The sequence below is a fragment of the Petaurus breviceps genome, unplaced genomic scaffold, assembly GCF_028583685.1.
Source record: "Petaurus breviceps papuanus isolate PSGF00001 unplaced genomic scaffold, PetGlider_PUasm1.0 188, whole genome shotgun sequence".
Taxonomy (NCBI): domain Eukaryota; kingdom Metazoa; phylum Chordata; class Mammalia; order Diprotodontia; family Petauridae; genus Petaurus; species Petaurus breviceps.
Genome location: NW_027185804.1, coordinates 7,652,502 through 7,668,002, shown reverse-complemented (window position 1 = coordinate 7,668,002; position 15,501 = coordinate 7,652,502). Strand labels below are relative to the sequence as shown.

Here is a 15,501-nt window from a genome sequence, read left to right as displayed (position 1 = left end):
AGAAAGTTTTCTTTAGTGAGTATTGTCAACTGGCCAAAGTCTTCCCTGAGACGTTCCCCACGCCAACTGTGATGGAGCAGATCCTGAGTTAACAAGAACCCAGGGGCCCACCCACCCCATTACATAACAGGGATTTTGTTCTTTAAAATGCAAGTTTCTACTCCTAAAGTGGGAAGCCAAGACAAGCAGTACCTCTAATAAGCTGTCTCCCACCAAGGCTACCAGAAGCTGATGGGATCGTCTCTCCCGGACTAGGGCCGCGTTCTCAGAGGCGTACATGGAGGTAAAGTCAAACATCGCCACATCAGGCTGGCCATAGTGATTCATGGCAAAGTCCAGGGAAGGCAGCTGGTAATTGGTGGCAAAGTCGGCTGCTTCCCTTGCGTAGGAGAGCAGGCAGTCTTGGTTTACATTCTCCGGGCCGAGCAGGAGCTCCGTGTCAATGTAATCCTGTGGGGAACCAAGACCCTGTCACAATGGGGATCAAGACTCAAACTTGAAAGTGGACGTGAAAGAATGATGGGCAAAACTGGCAATAATGTGAGGGGAGACAACACTGAAAGCCATGGGAATTCAGAACGACACAGTGACCCACCGTGACTCCAGACAATTGACAGGGACATACAGAACCCCTTGTCAGCCAAGGCGGGGGGGAACTATGGGTGTGGAATGGGCCACATATCACTAGACATAGACAGTATATTAGTTTGTCTGGCTCAACTGCACTTCTTGGTTAAAAAAGAGAATTCAAATATGTACGGAGGTGGTTACTGGCAAATGACAATGATGCTTCGGTAAAACATTTTTAAAACTATCTCATCAAAAGAATGCCACAGATGGGGGGTGGCTAGGTGGCACAGTGAATAGAGCAATGCCCCTGGAGTCAGGAGGACCACTAGCTGTGTGACCTTGGGCAAGTCACTTAACCCCAATTGCCTTGCCTTCCCCCCTCAAAAAAAAGAATGCCACAGAGTATAACTGGATTCAGAAAAGAATTTGATAAAGAAAAAAAACATCACTTAAAGCTGTCCTTTTTCCTGGAAAATGGACAAAGACAGGCCCAGCTTTGGGATACTTTGGGCATTATGCTCCAAAGACAACCTTGGAGACAGAAAGGACCTTCGAGTTCATCTAGGATAGCCACCAGAGGGTATCATTTATTCTTTTACAACATTCATTAATCACCTACTGAGTACAAAGCACCGTAAGCAAGGATATATAAATCAACAAGCACATATTAAATGACACTGGGGTAGATGTCAGGGATACAAAGTCAAGAGGAAAAACAATGCCCTGACTCCCCAAAAGCTAACACTCTATCCTGGGGAAGAAGCAACAAGTAAATAGACAAATGGATGCCATAATTTAGGGAGTATGGAAAGAACATTAATAACTACTGACTGGGATTAGAAAAGGCTTCCTTAAGACACTGCCCATGAGCTAAACTTTGCACAAGGGGTTCTAAACTGTACAGAGGAGGAGGGAGTACGTTCCAGGCATCATGCAAAGTCTTGGGGGACATGATATAACACGATGAGTCCAGGCAACAGCCACAGGCCAGTTTCACTAGGACACAGAATGCACGAAGGGTGGAGAGTGAAACAAGCGGTGAAAGGTAGGTTGGAAGCAAACTGAATTGAAGATGGGGACACAGATCAAAGAAGATAACAAGCTGGATTTCTCCTGGTCACCCGGCAAAGCCCACTGCTAGTGTTTCTGGATTTCCAAGAGGAAAGGATACAAAAATTCTCAGTACCTCAGATTGCCATAGGGGTCCCAGGGACATGATTCCAATTTGAAAAGATTGTGCTTTATGCTATATAATAGAGGGCTTCCTGAAGGTTCCTGATGAGCTGCTGTTGTTTGTCCTTCGTTCTTGAAGAAGACCATGACATCAGGAAGGGGATGCCATGACTCACAAGTAGACTTGGGATGTAGGAAGATTGTTTTGTCAACTGTATGGAGAAGTTATTAGAGCATAAAGAGACGGGAAATTAGGGAATCTATTGAAGACTGTCATAACAGTCAAGGTGAGTGGTGACGAGGTCTTGAACCGGGTGACGGCCACATGAACAGAGGTAGGAGATTGCTGTTTGACATGTAAGCTCCTCAAGGGCAGCGCATGGCTTGCTTTTATCTTTGGATCTATCCCCCATGTAAGGCATGGTGCCTGGGGCTTGGCAGACACTAAATAAGTCACTTATAACTTGAATGATCATGAAAGGAGGGTTGATATGACTTGGCAAACTGACTGTATACCAAAGATAGAACGTACCAGACCTTTATAAGGGAAGGGAAATACTCCGAGTCAGGAGGTGGAGGAGAATGAGGAGGAGGCTACCCATCCCACAAACTGATCTCTGCCTCTGAGCTCCTCTACCCACCACTTCCCTGCTCCCCAGGTGCAGGGGGAACAGGTGGAGCATCCAGAATGCTGTCTGGGGGGCCCCTCCCACCCCTGAGGCGGACGTGACAAACAGGAAGTAAGGGAGAACAAAGAAGCAGCTGGGCCAAACCGAATCCCTTAATAAGGAATCCCAGAGGTGGAGATTTTCAGGCTGGGACCTAGTGTCTAGGGAGAAAGCAGGTTTGGGGACAGAGAACAGGGGGGACTTTCGAATGAAGCTATAGGTTCTGAAGGGGACGAGACAGAAGGGACAATACTTCGGTTTATCATAAAGAGACCAGGATGAGGGTAAGACAGAAGAACAAAGACATAGGAAGACCGAGGGTCAAGGGAAAAGATCCCATGGTATAGCTATAGAAGTAAACAGGTCAACTCAAGGAAATAGGCAAGGCACTTAGGATCTAGAACTGGGGAAAAGGCCAGACATATTTTCTTGTGGGCAGAGCCCAAGGTTCACAAACTGAATTAGCAGGTCAGGTAGAGACCAGGAGAGCAGTTTCAACCTGAAACCAAAGGGGCTGGACCTAGAACCCAGGCTGGAAGAGATCTGCCTCCTCCAGGAACCTCCAGGCAGAAGGAGGTGGAAGAAGGAGGAACTATAAAGATATTAAGCCCAAGAAACAAGCCCCAGGGGAAGGAACTGGTGACCAGTCTAGATACTGCTGTTCAGCAGCACCTGGACTGGGAGTATAGGAAAATTTCAAGCCTGTGCCAAGCTCAGTAATGGGAGAGGGTTTGTGTGGTTTGTGGACTTGATGGTGAAATTCTCTCATACCACAATAAAGCCTATCTATAAACATAAAATGACTCTGTACCAGCTTCGTGGACAGGGACATCTTCAGCAAAGAAGAAACCTCGCGGAAAAGCCCAAACCAGAAAGGTGACAAAGAAAAGTCACTAGAGACCTGCGGCAACCAGGAAATGACCCATACGGGGATGGGGGCAAGAGGTCAGGGGTTACTGGCTGGACATCAGAAGGAGCAGAAGGGAAGGAAGTAAAGAAGAAATGGTGGGTGGAGTGTGATGGAACAGAGGCAGAAGGGAGAAAAGCTTTAAATCTGGAGCCAGCAGGTCTGGGTTCAAATTCCAGAGAGATTCATGGCTTCAGCCTGACCATTTTCTATTTCTCCACTTCCTCTTCTTGAGTCACAAGATGACTTCTAAGGTTCCTTCCACTTTCAATCCTATGAATCAAGGAGCATTCCTCAGGGGAGCAGGTGCCTAGAAATGCACCTCACAGAATAGTGGACCCAATGTTATACTACAAAGCCCTGAGCTATTTAGCTTATTTGTGCCCAACCACAGTCCTTCAAGAAGTCTAAGCTCTGCAGGTCTAGCCACATGGCCCTGGACAGCAGAAGCCATGTTGTCTTCATCTCCATATCCCTCTAGGTGGGATGTGTGTGCAGCCCTGCCCATAGCACGTGTTCAGTTCCGCCATATCAAGTGCCGAACTGGGAGTCAGGAAAACCTGGCTTTGGATACTGCCTCAGATGCTAGCTATGTGACTCTGGGCAAGGTATGTACACTTTCTGTCCTTTGGATTCTTCTCATCTGTATAATGGGTATAATTCTGTCCTGTATATATCCGCCCTGTTGTGGTGGTGGGGCTTCCTAGCTCAGTGAAACCATGAGCTACACTGTGCAGTTACCCAAGACAGACAGGTCATAGTGGAGAGTTCTGACAAAAGGTGATCCAATGGAGGAGAAAACAGCAAACCACTCTGGGATCTTTGCCAAGAAAACCCACGGACGGTATTCTATGGTCCACAGGATCATAAAAAGTCGAACAAAACTGAGTGACTGAAAAACAATTAATGGATATAATAATGCCTTATTGGATAGTACCTACCTTAGAGGTGCAAATGAGTAAATGTATATAAAACACCTTATAATTGTCAGCTCTTATTAGCAACCACAACAGAAAGTGAGTACTGAGGGCAGCTAGGTGGTGCAGTGAAGAGAACCGGCCCTGGAGTCAGGAGGAACTGAGTTCAAATCCGGCCTCAGACACTTAACACAAAAACTAGCCTGTGACCTTGGGTAAGTCACTTAACCCCAATTGCCCTCCAAAAAGCAAAAAAAAAAAAAAAAAGTAAAGAAAAGAAAGTGAGTACTCTGTATCACCAGACTCTAGCAGGAGGGCCTTGACCTGGGGTCCAGGAACTTCACTTTTTAATATTATTTCAAAATTAAATTATTTTGATAACTATATTTCACTATAATCGGCTTCCTTTGTGTTTTTGTAAAACAACACTCTGAAAGGAGGCTGGGTTGTATCAGGCTACTAAAGGAGTCCATGATACAAAAATTGGTTAAGAACCTCCTATTCTGCAGGGACAGCCAGGTGACTCCATGGATGAAGGGCTGAACCTGGAATCAGGAAGACCTGAGTCCAAATCCCGCCTCAGAAACCTATTAGCTGTGTGACTCTGGGCAAGTCACTTAACCTGTGTGCCTCAGTGTCCTCATCTGTAAAATGGGGAAAATAATAGAACCTAGCTCCCAGGGTGAGTACTAAATGTGGCATTAATTGTGAGGTGCTTATATAAATATAAAACAATATTATTAGTTCTACAGGAAAGCTGTGCATCCTTTTGGTTCATGGCGATTGCAAATGTGCCCCCCCCCCAGAGTGACAAGAGTTATGAAGACCCCTGGTTCAATGACAGGATCACTGGGCCAAGAGAACTGGAGAGTTGGTTCTGTTCCTGGCTTAACCAGCAGCCAGCTGGCTGAGTCATACACCCTTCCACTGGTCTGTCTGCACCTCATCTGTCCAACAAGGATGCTCCCTGTTCACCCTCGTTCCTATATCACAGGGCTCTTATACAGAGGACAGGAGATATGAAAGTGTGCAAGGGTCATGAGAAGCCCTTCAAAATGAGCTCCTACTGTTAGAAGCATTTCACACAGAGCTGGGGAAGAGTCTAGTCAATTAAAAATGCTAAGTTAAATTTTCAACTTTAAGATTTATTAAGTTCTTGCTTCAACGACCTTATGGGGCAAGGAGGGAAGCTATCATCAGCCCCCATTTTAGGGAGGAAACAGCTCAGATTAGTTAAGTGACATGCCCAGGGTCACAAAGCTAGTAGGTAATTGAGCTAGGACTCCAACTCAGGACTTCTGGCTACAAAACCTTACTGCCTTCCTTGCCAAGGTAAAGAAGCTACATATTCCTAACTTTCTCAAAGACATTCTGGCAAATGCCTTGCCACACAGACCAAGGATGCTGCCACTGCGACCACCTGGAGTCAGATGCCAACGTGAATCACCCTTTGGTCCCTCTTCCTGGGGACTTCCTCAACAGCCTCTGCTGAGGTGCTGCACCTGCCAACACGAAGGAAGCCCTGGGGAGAACTGGATTACAGAGGCTATGCGAGCTGTAGAAACCTGGCACGAGAAGGGATGCATTCTTCCGAGACAAGCGGTGATGACTGAGCAAGGTGTGTTTCGCCCAGAGAATGACGTTGACCTCCCATTGCCCGATCCTTATCTCGCTACTCTCTAGGGCTTGGGAACTGAGAGCAGAGACTCCAGGGACACCTAACGCTTCATGTTCTCTTAGTCACAGATGCCCTGGGTATCTGATATTCAAACTCCAGGGGATTGGAGCCAATACCAGGTGCGGAAGCGGCTTGCGGGTGGAAGAAAGAAGCTACAGCAAGGAAGGGAGGCTAGCAGATGTCCAGACCAGGCAAAGTAAGACAAAATAGAGACAAAGGCTTGGAGGCTGGAACAGGGACACACAAGATGAGCCAGATTTAAGATGTAGCTCCCAGTACTCTGATGCTGAACATCTATGATTTATATAAGAAATATAACCATTTATACCACAGCCAGGAGAGACAATGCAACCGAGACAACAGAGGAAAGCGGCTTTTAAATCAGGGAGCCCCAGATTCAAGTCTGACACCTGACACCAGCTGGCCAAGCCAGCGAATCTCTCCAGGGCCTGAGGACAGGCTCGAAGATTTTCAGTTATAGAGGAGTTGCATATCTGAATTGGTAAAAGGAATTCCTGAGCTAGAAATTCCCCAAAGTAATTAAATCACAGATCTGTGCCCCTCAAAGCCAACATCCTAACCCTGCATTTCTATATAACTTTTTTTTTTGCCTTTTTTTGGAGGGCAATTGGGGTGAAGTAACTTGCCCAAGGTTACATCTATATAGCTTTAAAAAAATATGTTGATGTCTGTTATCTTATTTGAACCTTAAAACTTCCCAGTGAAGGAGGCAGGGCAGGTACTCTACACCTCATTTTAAATATGAGGAAACTGAGGCTCGGAGTGGTGATGTGACTTGTCCAAGTTCACTCAGCTAATAAAAAGAGTCAGGATTCAAATCCAGGCCTTTCGACATCTCTATCCCACTAGTATCAGAATTTCAACTGCCATCTAATCAGGTCTGGCCACTCAGAAAGCAGAAATGGATTTGTAGGGACTTGGGAGAAGGGAGAGTGGACTGAACTCATAAAAAAAGCAAAAAACAAGGCCGAACCTTTGAATGAAGACCCTTCTTAGCCTCACAGCCTACCCAATGGATTGGGACAGAAGCAGAGATTGATTGCCATGTAATAAAGTGTCCAAGGCTCCTACAGATCCATGATCCCAATCCTCATTTCTAGCAAAAAGAATTAAACCAGGGGGTGACTTGGTGGCCCAGTGAATAGAGTACCAACCCTGGAGTCAGGAGCTCAGTTCAAATCCGGCCTCAGAAGACACTTACCACAAAAACTAGCCGCGTGACCTTGGGCAAGTCACTTAACCCCTATTACCCTACCTTCCCCTCTCCAAAAACAAAAAAAGAAGAAGAGTAAACCAGGCTGGATAGTCAGGGAAAGAAAGGTCTGAGCTAAATGTACCTGGGCAAGGCAGTCTCCATTTCCTCATCTGTAAAATGGAGATAATAATAGCACTTACTTTGTAGGGCTGTTATGAGGATTGAATGAGAAAATATATATATATAAAATATACTCTGCAAACATCAAAGCACTATATGCAAATTATTATTATAACATACTCATAGCAGCACTGTTAGTAGCATTTTGAAAACAAAATACATACAGTATTCATCAACTGGGGAATGGTTTCAGAAATTATGGCATGTAAAAGTAATGGTTGATTTTGTGCCATAAGCAACAATAAATATGAAGAATTCAGAGAAACATGGGAAGATTGATCTAACTGATACAGAGTGAAGAAAGCAGTCCCCAGAGAACAGTATACCCAAAGACCATTGTAAGCCAAATGGCAACGCTGAAAAATATTTGAACTTTGATGAGTCATAATGAACATTCTTAGTCTTTGAGAATGAAAGGAACTTCCTCTCCAAAGAGAGGTGCAGACACTCCAGATGTGGAATGCAGTCAGATGTGGTCACTGCATTAGTTGGCTTCATGTAAATGTTTTCCTTTGTTACAAGGATGAGTTCATTGGAGAGTAGAAGTGGGAGAGGGAATAACTGGGGGATGAAAACAAAAGACAGTAATAAAACTTTAAAAATGCAAATGGTCACTGTGCCCCAGAGCCCTAGAGAAGAACTCCTCCAGGTGCGTCCACCTACATTCACAATGACCCCCTTGTCCAGGAGGCTCTGCTTCTTCGCTGTCATCACAAAGTAGTGAGTACTGTCCTTATAGTAGACGATGTTCTCTAGGTCGATCCCTACAAGGAAACAAACACAACATTTGTCAAACGGCATGGGATGCTCATTATTTCACTCCAGGCCATCCTCCGGCCACGTGTCCTTAAAGAATCTGGCTTTGGTTTGTGGCCAGGATGGGATATGTACAAGAGTTTACTTAACTAAGGATTGTTAGCTGATTCCCACCAAGACCCTGACTGCTTGCATTGAATAATACAACAAAGATTTTTTTTCTATGGATAGCCCCATGATCATGTTGTCCACATGGTAGACAAAGCTTACAGTCAGGGCAGAAATGACAATCCACCAAGATGGCTGGATTTAGGAAGAACTGAGTTCAAATAGGACCTCAGATCTTAACAGGTGTGTGACTGTGGGCAAATCACTTAAACTCTGCCTCAGTTTCCCCAGCTTTAAAATGGGGATAACAATTGCATCTCCCTCTCCCAGGGCTGTCATGAGGCTAAGAGGAGATAATATTTTTAAGTGCTTTGCAAACTTGAAAGCACTACATAAGTGTTAGCTATTGTTATTGTTCTCATTATTATTTTCACTCAAGCCAAACTCAAGCTGAAGTACTTAATCCTTGCTGAAAATACTTGGCACTAGAGGACAGAACTAGAACAATGGGAGAACTTACAGGGAGGCTGATTTTATCTCAACATAAAAGGAACAGCTTAGTGATTCCAGCTGTTCAACAAAGGAATGTGCTGCTGGGGTGGAATAATAGTAGTGAGCTGCCTGTCAATGGGTGTATTTAAGTGGGATGATGAACAGTCACTTTTTGGGAAGGAAATGTATAGTTTATTTGGACTTTAGGTGGGGGCTGAACTAAAAGACTTCTGACTTCTTGTGTAACTTTGAGATAACAGTATTATCTTTGAAAGAAGGAAAGTTAACCAAGATATTAGGATCTCTATAGCACAGAAGACAGGGCACCTTGCTATTAGTACAGACTGATAGGCAGTGTGGTATAACAGACAGAAAGAGCAGGTCTCTGAGTTCGAAAAACCTGGGTTCAAGTGTCAACTCTAACCCAGCCTGGTTCTGTGACCTTGGGCAAGTCACTTAACCCAAATAACCTTTGAAAACTCTAAATAGTAGAAGATTTACTGAACTTCTTTGGGGGAGGGAATTCCCTCCCTGGAGATTCCCTCCACCAAAGAAATCCCAGGTCTAGATCGAAAAAAGAAAAAAATTAGGACAAAGCAGAGGTACTCATGAGAATCCCTTTAGTCCTATTCTATGAAGCAGCAACGGGCAAATCACCTACAAAAGAAACACAAGCTGTGGTCACATATAGTTCTCCTCCCCTAGACACTCTAACTTCTGTTAACAGAGAAGACTAAAAACACATTTCAAAAGGCTTCCACAAAGATATACCATATAAAATGGTCCAAGTGAAATTTTTTTTTCAAAATTCCTTTTATTCTGATCACTCACCATTAAATGAGTGTGTGCCAAGCCCAGCCCAAGAGTCAGAACATCTCCAAGAATGTGGGCCAGAACTGTTAAATTTCTGTCTCTGTATCGCCAGTACCTGTGGTGGGGGTTGGCATGTAGTAGGCACTCAACAACAAATTTGGATCTGGAAGGGACTTTTCTTAGGTCTTTTAGTTTTAAGTCTTTAGGTCTTAGGTCATTTAGTTCAATCCCCTTACTTTACAAATGAGGAAACTAAAGTCCAGAGAATGTGACTTACTCAAAGTCATACTCAAACATAAATAACACATCAAGCCTTTCGTTAAGTCATGAAACACACCCAGAGTTTACTTACCAGGTGAAAAACATTTTGTCTATTTTGATTTAAATTTAGGGGAAAAAGGACAGTGGTTGATGAGACTCCAGCCCTCACATTCTCCTTTTACAAATGAGGAAACTGAGGGGAAGTGTTCTGTCCCTGGCCAAGTGTAATGGGAATGTAAATTTTTAAGATTTTCCCTGCCCCTAGGCTAAAGTGCACCTGGAGCCTGGGGTGGGAGGCTTGTTTTTCAGTAGATACTTTTTGATTGGCCAGTGGGTCCAGAAGGTTGTTACATTCTCTGAGCCAGGAGAAGGCTATATAAACTCTGATTTGAGGCTCTGTTTTGGGGCTCACTTTGAGAAGTGTTCTGTGATTTGATCAGAGACTCTGGGAAGCCATTGTTGAGAGCCCCCTGGCTTTGAAAAACCCAGATGTTGATTTGGTATGGATGTAATGGTTGGACAGTTTGGAAACCTGTCTGCTTGATCTGTTTCTGTGTCTTGATAATTCTGTCTGTATAATCTGAAGTTCAGGGTGCTGACCTTTTTCCCCTGAACCAGGTAAACAATACATATTTGACTGATTAAAGTAAGCTTGTTAACCCATTGTTAATGGGTTGCTTTCCTTTAACAAAGCAGATCTAAGAACCTGTGTTGGCAGCCACCCTGGGGACGCTGGGGTGCTTGCTGATACACCATGTGGCTGGTAAGTGGCAAAGGTAGGACCAGCAAACCAGTTCTTATATCCTCCTGGGGTCCAGGGCTCTCCTTCTCTACCACATTGCCCCCAAGTCCTTCCTTAGAGGACTCTCTCACTTCGATATCCAAATGGATCTGTCATCTCTTCAATAGGGGTATTCCCTTTGACACTGCAGAATGTCATCTATCCATTCCCATCTAGCCTCAGTGACTCTCATCCATTTCCTCCCCAATGTGTGACACATTGAGGTTCTACCTGGTAGGCTGGTTGGCCTTTCTCCTGACCTTACAAGGTACCATATGAGCTCATAATCTCTCTCACCCTTGCTCTCGATACACGACTATGGCTTCTGATCATATATTTCTTTGATTACACTCTTAGCTCCACTAGTTCTTTATATGCCCTTATTTGTAATGGGTGGTGACTCATACCTATCATGTGTCTCTACTGACCTCTGGGTTATAACTCATTTTTAATATTTCAGAGATAGTAGTGGTCCTTGATTTGAAGCCATATAGCAAGACAACTGCCTTACGCTGATTAAATTGACTCTGAGTCCCCCAGAAAGCCAGAGCTCATCCAAGAGTCAAGTCCACAAGAATTTAAGTGCCTACTATGTACTGTGCTAATCCCAGAATCTATCAAGAAAGGCCATAAATGGGGGCGGCCAGGTAGCACAGCGAGTAAGAGCACCAGCTCCAGTGTTGAGAAGACCTGGAGATCGAATCCCGGGCTCAGATACTTAGCACCCACCCAGAAACACCTGGTCGTATAACCTTGAGCAAGTTACTTAACCCCAATTGCTTAGGGGCGGCCAGGTGGCTCAGCGAGTAAGAGCACCGGCTCTAGTGTCAGGATGACCTGGATCAAATCCGGGCTCAGATACTCAGCACCACACCCAGAAATAATAACTGGCCGTGTAACCTTGAGCAAGTTACTTAACCCCAATTGCTTAAAAAAAAAAAGGCCATAAATGAACTTATATTCCAACAGAGAGACAAAATACAAAAGATATGTACATACAAGGTATATACAGGATAAACCGGAAATAATCTCAGAGGGAAGGCAATGAATTTTAGGGGGACCAAGAAAGGGTTCTTGCAAAAGGCGGGATTTTGAAAAGATAATGTCTAGAGATTAGCCCTTTGCCATCATTTTATCAAAGATACTTTTCCCTCTAGAGTCCTCAGCTCCTAAATATCCAGGCTGCTCCTGATTACTTAAAAAGCACTGGACTCTAAAAAATTAGACTTTAAAAACTGGGGGACAGGGTGGTGGATGGAATTTTAGAGGGGTGTGTGTGGATTGGGATTTTGGATGGTGGGAGAAGATGGGGGAACTTTGGAGGGTTAAGTGAAATGGGGGGGTCACTGGAAGGATGGGGGGAGAAAATAAGGTATAGGGTAAAAAGAGAGGCTTAGAAAGAAGATAAGGGATAAGGTAAAAAGAGAGGCTTAGAAAGAAAATAGTGAGTAAATATAAGATGGAAGGAAATTCACAAACAGTAATTATAACTTTGAATGTAGATGGGACAGTTTATAGCAGTTCTCTTTGTGTTGGCAAAGAACTAGAAATTGCAAGTCAAACATCCCTAACACTTCATGAATGGCTCAACAAGTTGTGATATATGGTTGTGATGGAATACTACTGTGCTATAAGAAATGATGAAGAGTGAAGTGAGCAGAACCAAGAGAACAACATTGTATACAGTAACCACAATATTGTTTGAAGAACTATTTTGAACTAAGTCATTTTGACTATTATAAATACACAAAATTAAAATAAAGGGCATATGAAGAGAGATACAATCTGCATACAAAGAAAGAAAAATAGAAGTGTGTATAGAATAATTTTACATATATTATTATTACATATATAATTTTACTATATATATATATATATATATACACCTATTTATGTCTAATGGTAGCCATCTCTAGGGTGGGTGGGAGGAAGGGAAAAGGAAAAAAAAAAGAAATTTACACAATAATTTTGCTGTATATCTGGAGGGAATAGCAAGTTGTACATGGCAAATCTGCAGTTTCACATGTGACCATCTTTTTTCTTTTATTGTACCGTGTTAGGGAAATGCTTGTTTTGTTCTTGAAAATAAAATAATTTTTTTTAAAGCATTGGATATTAGCCTGGTCTTGAGGGAGATGAAGGGCCCACCTGTTTCTTCTTTAAGATCCTGAAAGAACTTCTGATTGAAGATGAAAGCCACCCCACTGATCTCTTCTACCTTGGCCTCAGCTGTGGTGTTTCTGTTGATGAAATTGGCAGTGATTGCAATAGCCAACTTCCCACGGAATTCTTTCCTTCTGAAACCTGGGTGGAGAAAAAAGGAAAAAGCATGTCTTTTCTCTGGGACAGGCTCTGAGGGCTGAGCAAGGTTAATGTGGTCACTGTTCTCCAAGTCCCCATAAACATGTGAGAGCAGGACTCAAGAACTGGGAAAGGTTATGCCACTCCAGGGAATTAGGGTGGGCTGAAACCCAAAACCCTGAGGTTTGTACAAAGAGACAAGAAGTGGCTGAGTATCTCCTCCTAGCCCATCCTCCCTCCCTCTTTCTTTCTTCCTTACATCTTTCTTTGTTGTTGTTCAAATTTTATTTCTTTATTTGTGAATTTAAGAAACATCAAATGTTAAGAAACATTCCCATATGTATAAAGTAGCCCAGAAAAAGATGAATATGTGAAAAGTAAGATACATCACAGGAGTTCTTAACCTGGGGTTCTCCACAAATTGTTGGGTTTGTTTCTATATTTTGATAAATATGTTTTAATATAATTGATTTCTTTTAAAATTCTACCTTCTGTGTAATCCTATCTAGTTTATTTTTTGCACTTATAAACAGTATTCTGAGAGGTTTCTGTGGGTTTCAACAGACTACCACGGGGTATACAACACAAAGGAAGTTAAGAATCTCTGCCCGATTTGTTGTGTACAGCTGACTTAAAAAAAAAAGTTACAATGAATTCAATGTTACTTTCAAAACCATCCTTCTTATCTGTGTTTCCTTCTGAACTTCCTTCAGTCCTCTCCTATACGGTTAAAAAAAATGCTTCAATGACCTTACTACTCTTTTGTGATCCTTTTGCTAGCTTCCTTCTTCTCCCTCTCCTTAAAAAGCAACAAAAAAGAAAATCACAATCTTTGTCTCAAAAAGCAACAAAAAAGAAAATTATAATCTGTGTAAAAGAAAATCATGATCTGTCTCAAAAAACAAAAAAAGAAAATCACAATCTTTGTAACAGATAAGCACAGTCAAGCAAAAACAAATTTCCAATTTCTTTACAATTCTTGCCCTTTCTAAAAATCTCAGGATCAGGCCTCTTCTGGCTGTTAGCCTAATACAACCCAATCTCATCCCAGTAATATGATGAGAAAATTGCCTCATTTTTCTCAAGAGTGGATTTTCTGGAGTGTTTGAGAGGAAGTTTAAGTAAGGGACCTCCATGTACAATGCTCGTTGCCAGCTGGCTACATGGGGTGAGTGAGCCAGGGTGAGGGTAAGTCTCCCATCAGTTAGACAGACCCTCCCAGATGGCACATGGACCCACCCCAGCAGCACACCCCTCCCTCTCAAGTAGAGAGGCTTCACTGATGGGAAACATGGGTGCTACCCTAAGGGAGGGTCTGAATTCCAGAATCAGAGAATTAGAACTAAAAAGCATCTCAGGGGTCATCTGAGTCCACAAATGAAGAATAATTTCTGGAGCTAATTTTCAGTGAAACTAGGTATGGTCATATCTGATAGTATTGGGGGAGGGAAAGTCATCCAGATGAGAAAAGGTGAAATGCAGATGAGGTGGCCCTTTTCCCTTAAGGAGCCAGGGTACCTGCTACAGGTCTGGGATGGAATTAGGCAGCTGTTGCCTTTGCACAATTGAGAGGAAGCATAAGCCAAGCTTCTGTTCCCAGAAGGGATTCAGAGGTGTGGCATGCCATCAGATGACAGATCCCCAGACCTGCCTCTATCTCAGTCATGTTCTTTCTCTCTTTCCCTCCCTCTCTCCTTCTCTCTGGGCTCTTACTTACCTGGGCAACCATAGAAATGACTCACCTTTGGGAGCAAACCCTGCCCTGGTGTTCACCACACACCCAACACTAACCTGTCAATCACCCCAACAAACTTGCTTGGCTGCCCATGACCCCCTGAATACAGGGCATGATAGGAAGGCAAATCTGTCAGGTGTCAGCTGGCTTTCCAAATAAAGGAACAAAGTGCTAGAACTGGGGAATTTAGGCCAAGGTAGCAGGGCCAGTCAACTATTTCCTGGGTCAGGAAAGAGCTAGGAGCCAAATGGGCTGGTAGCAGTGATAATGGGGGCGGGGGGGGGGGCCTGAAAGGGGTAAAGGGAGAATATATGTACCATGGAGGCACTAGGGTTCAGAGAAATGGAGAATTCTCCCAACAGCATGTATTTCTGCCCCCAAGCAGCCCCTCTAAACTCAAACTTGACTAAGTGGAGAATCAACAAGTATTTTTAAGCAGTCACCACTTAGCATGCTAAGCACCAGGAATCCAAAGACAAAAGTGAGAATCATCTCTGTGCTTTAGGCATATTTGAGTGATTCTATGTGTGTCCCAGTGGTCAGTACAGCTAGGTTCTAATTAGTGTGAATAAAGAATCACTGAAATGATCACTTTATTCAAATTCACACTGTGTATTTCCATTGGGCTAGAATGAATTACCATATTTTACATAATTATAACTCTGAAGAATGTGAATTCAAATATATAACCATTCATCATTTTACTTATCAGGACCTAGCTGTGGTCTCTTGATAATCCTTGTTTGAGTGCATCTCCTCCCCCCACCCTTCAGCCCGGCCAAAAACACAACAATCTAATTAACATATCCACCCTTGGTATGCTGGTTGCCACTAAAGCAAGGTGACAGATAAGGGTCCTTACCCTCCAGAGGTCTACACACACACACACACACACACACACACACACACACACACACACACACACACACACACACACACACACAC

At 43.5% G+C, this 15,501-nt stretch overlaps 1 protein-coding gene across 7 annotated transcripts in view; it reads right to left on the bottom strand.

The window, feature by feature from the left end:
* MICAL2 (microtubule associated monooxygenase, calponin and LIM domain containing 2) overlaps window positions 1-15,501 on the bottom strand; it is a 264,175-nt gene that overhangs the window by 151,159 nt on the left and 97,515 nt on the right. For all 7 annotated transcript variants that reach the window (XR_011168915.1, XM_069091238.1, XM_069091233.1 and 4 more), the window contains exons 6-8: window positions 12,669-12,824; window positions 7,973-8,073; window positions 193-450 (exon numbers count right to left, since the gene is read on the bottom strand). Coding sequence is in view for 6 of the 7 variants with exons in the window: in XM_069091238.1 (XP_068947339.1) it covers window positions 193-450; window positions 7,973-8,073; window positions 12,669-12,824 (515 nt within the window). In the remaining variant the exon portion in view is untranslated. The remainder of the gene's footprint in view (window positions 1-192; window positions 451-7,972; window positions 8,074-12,668; window positions 12,825-15,501) is intronic.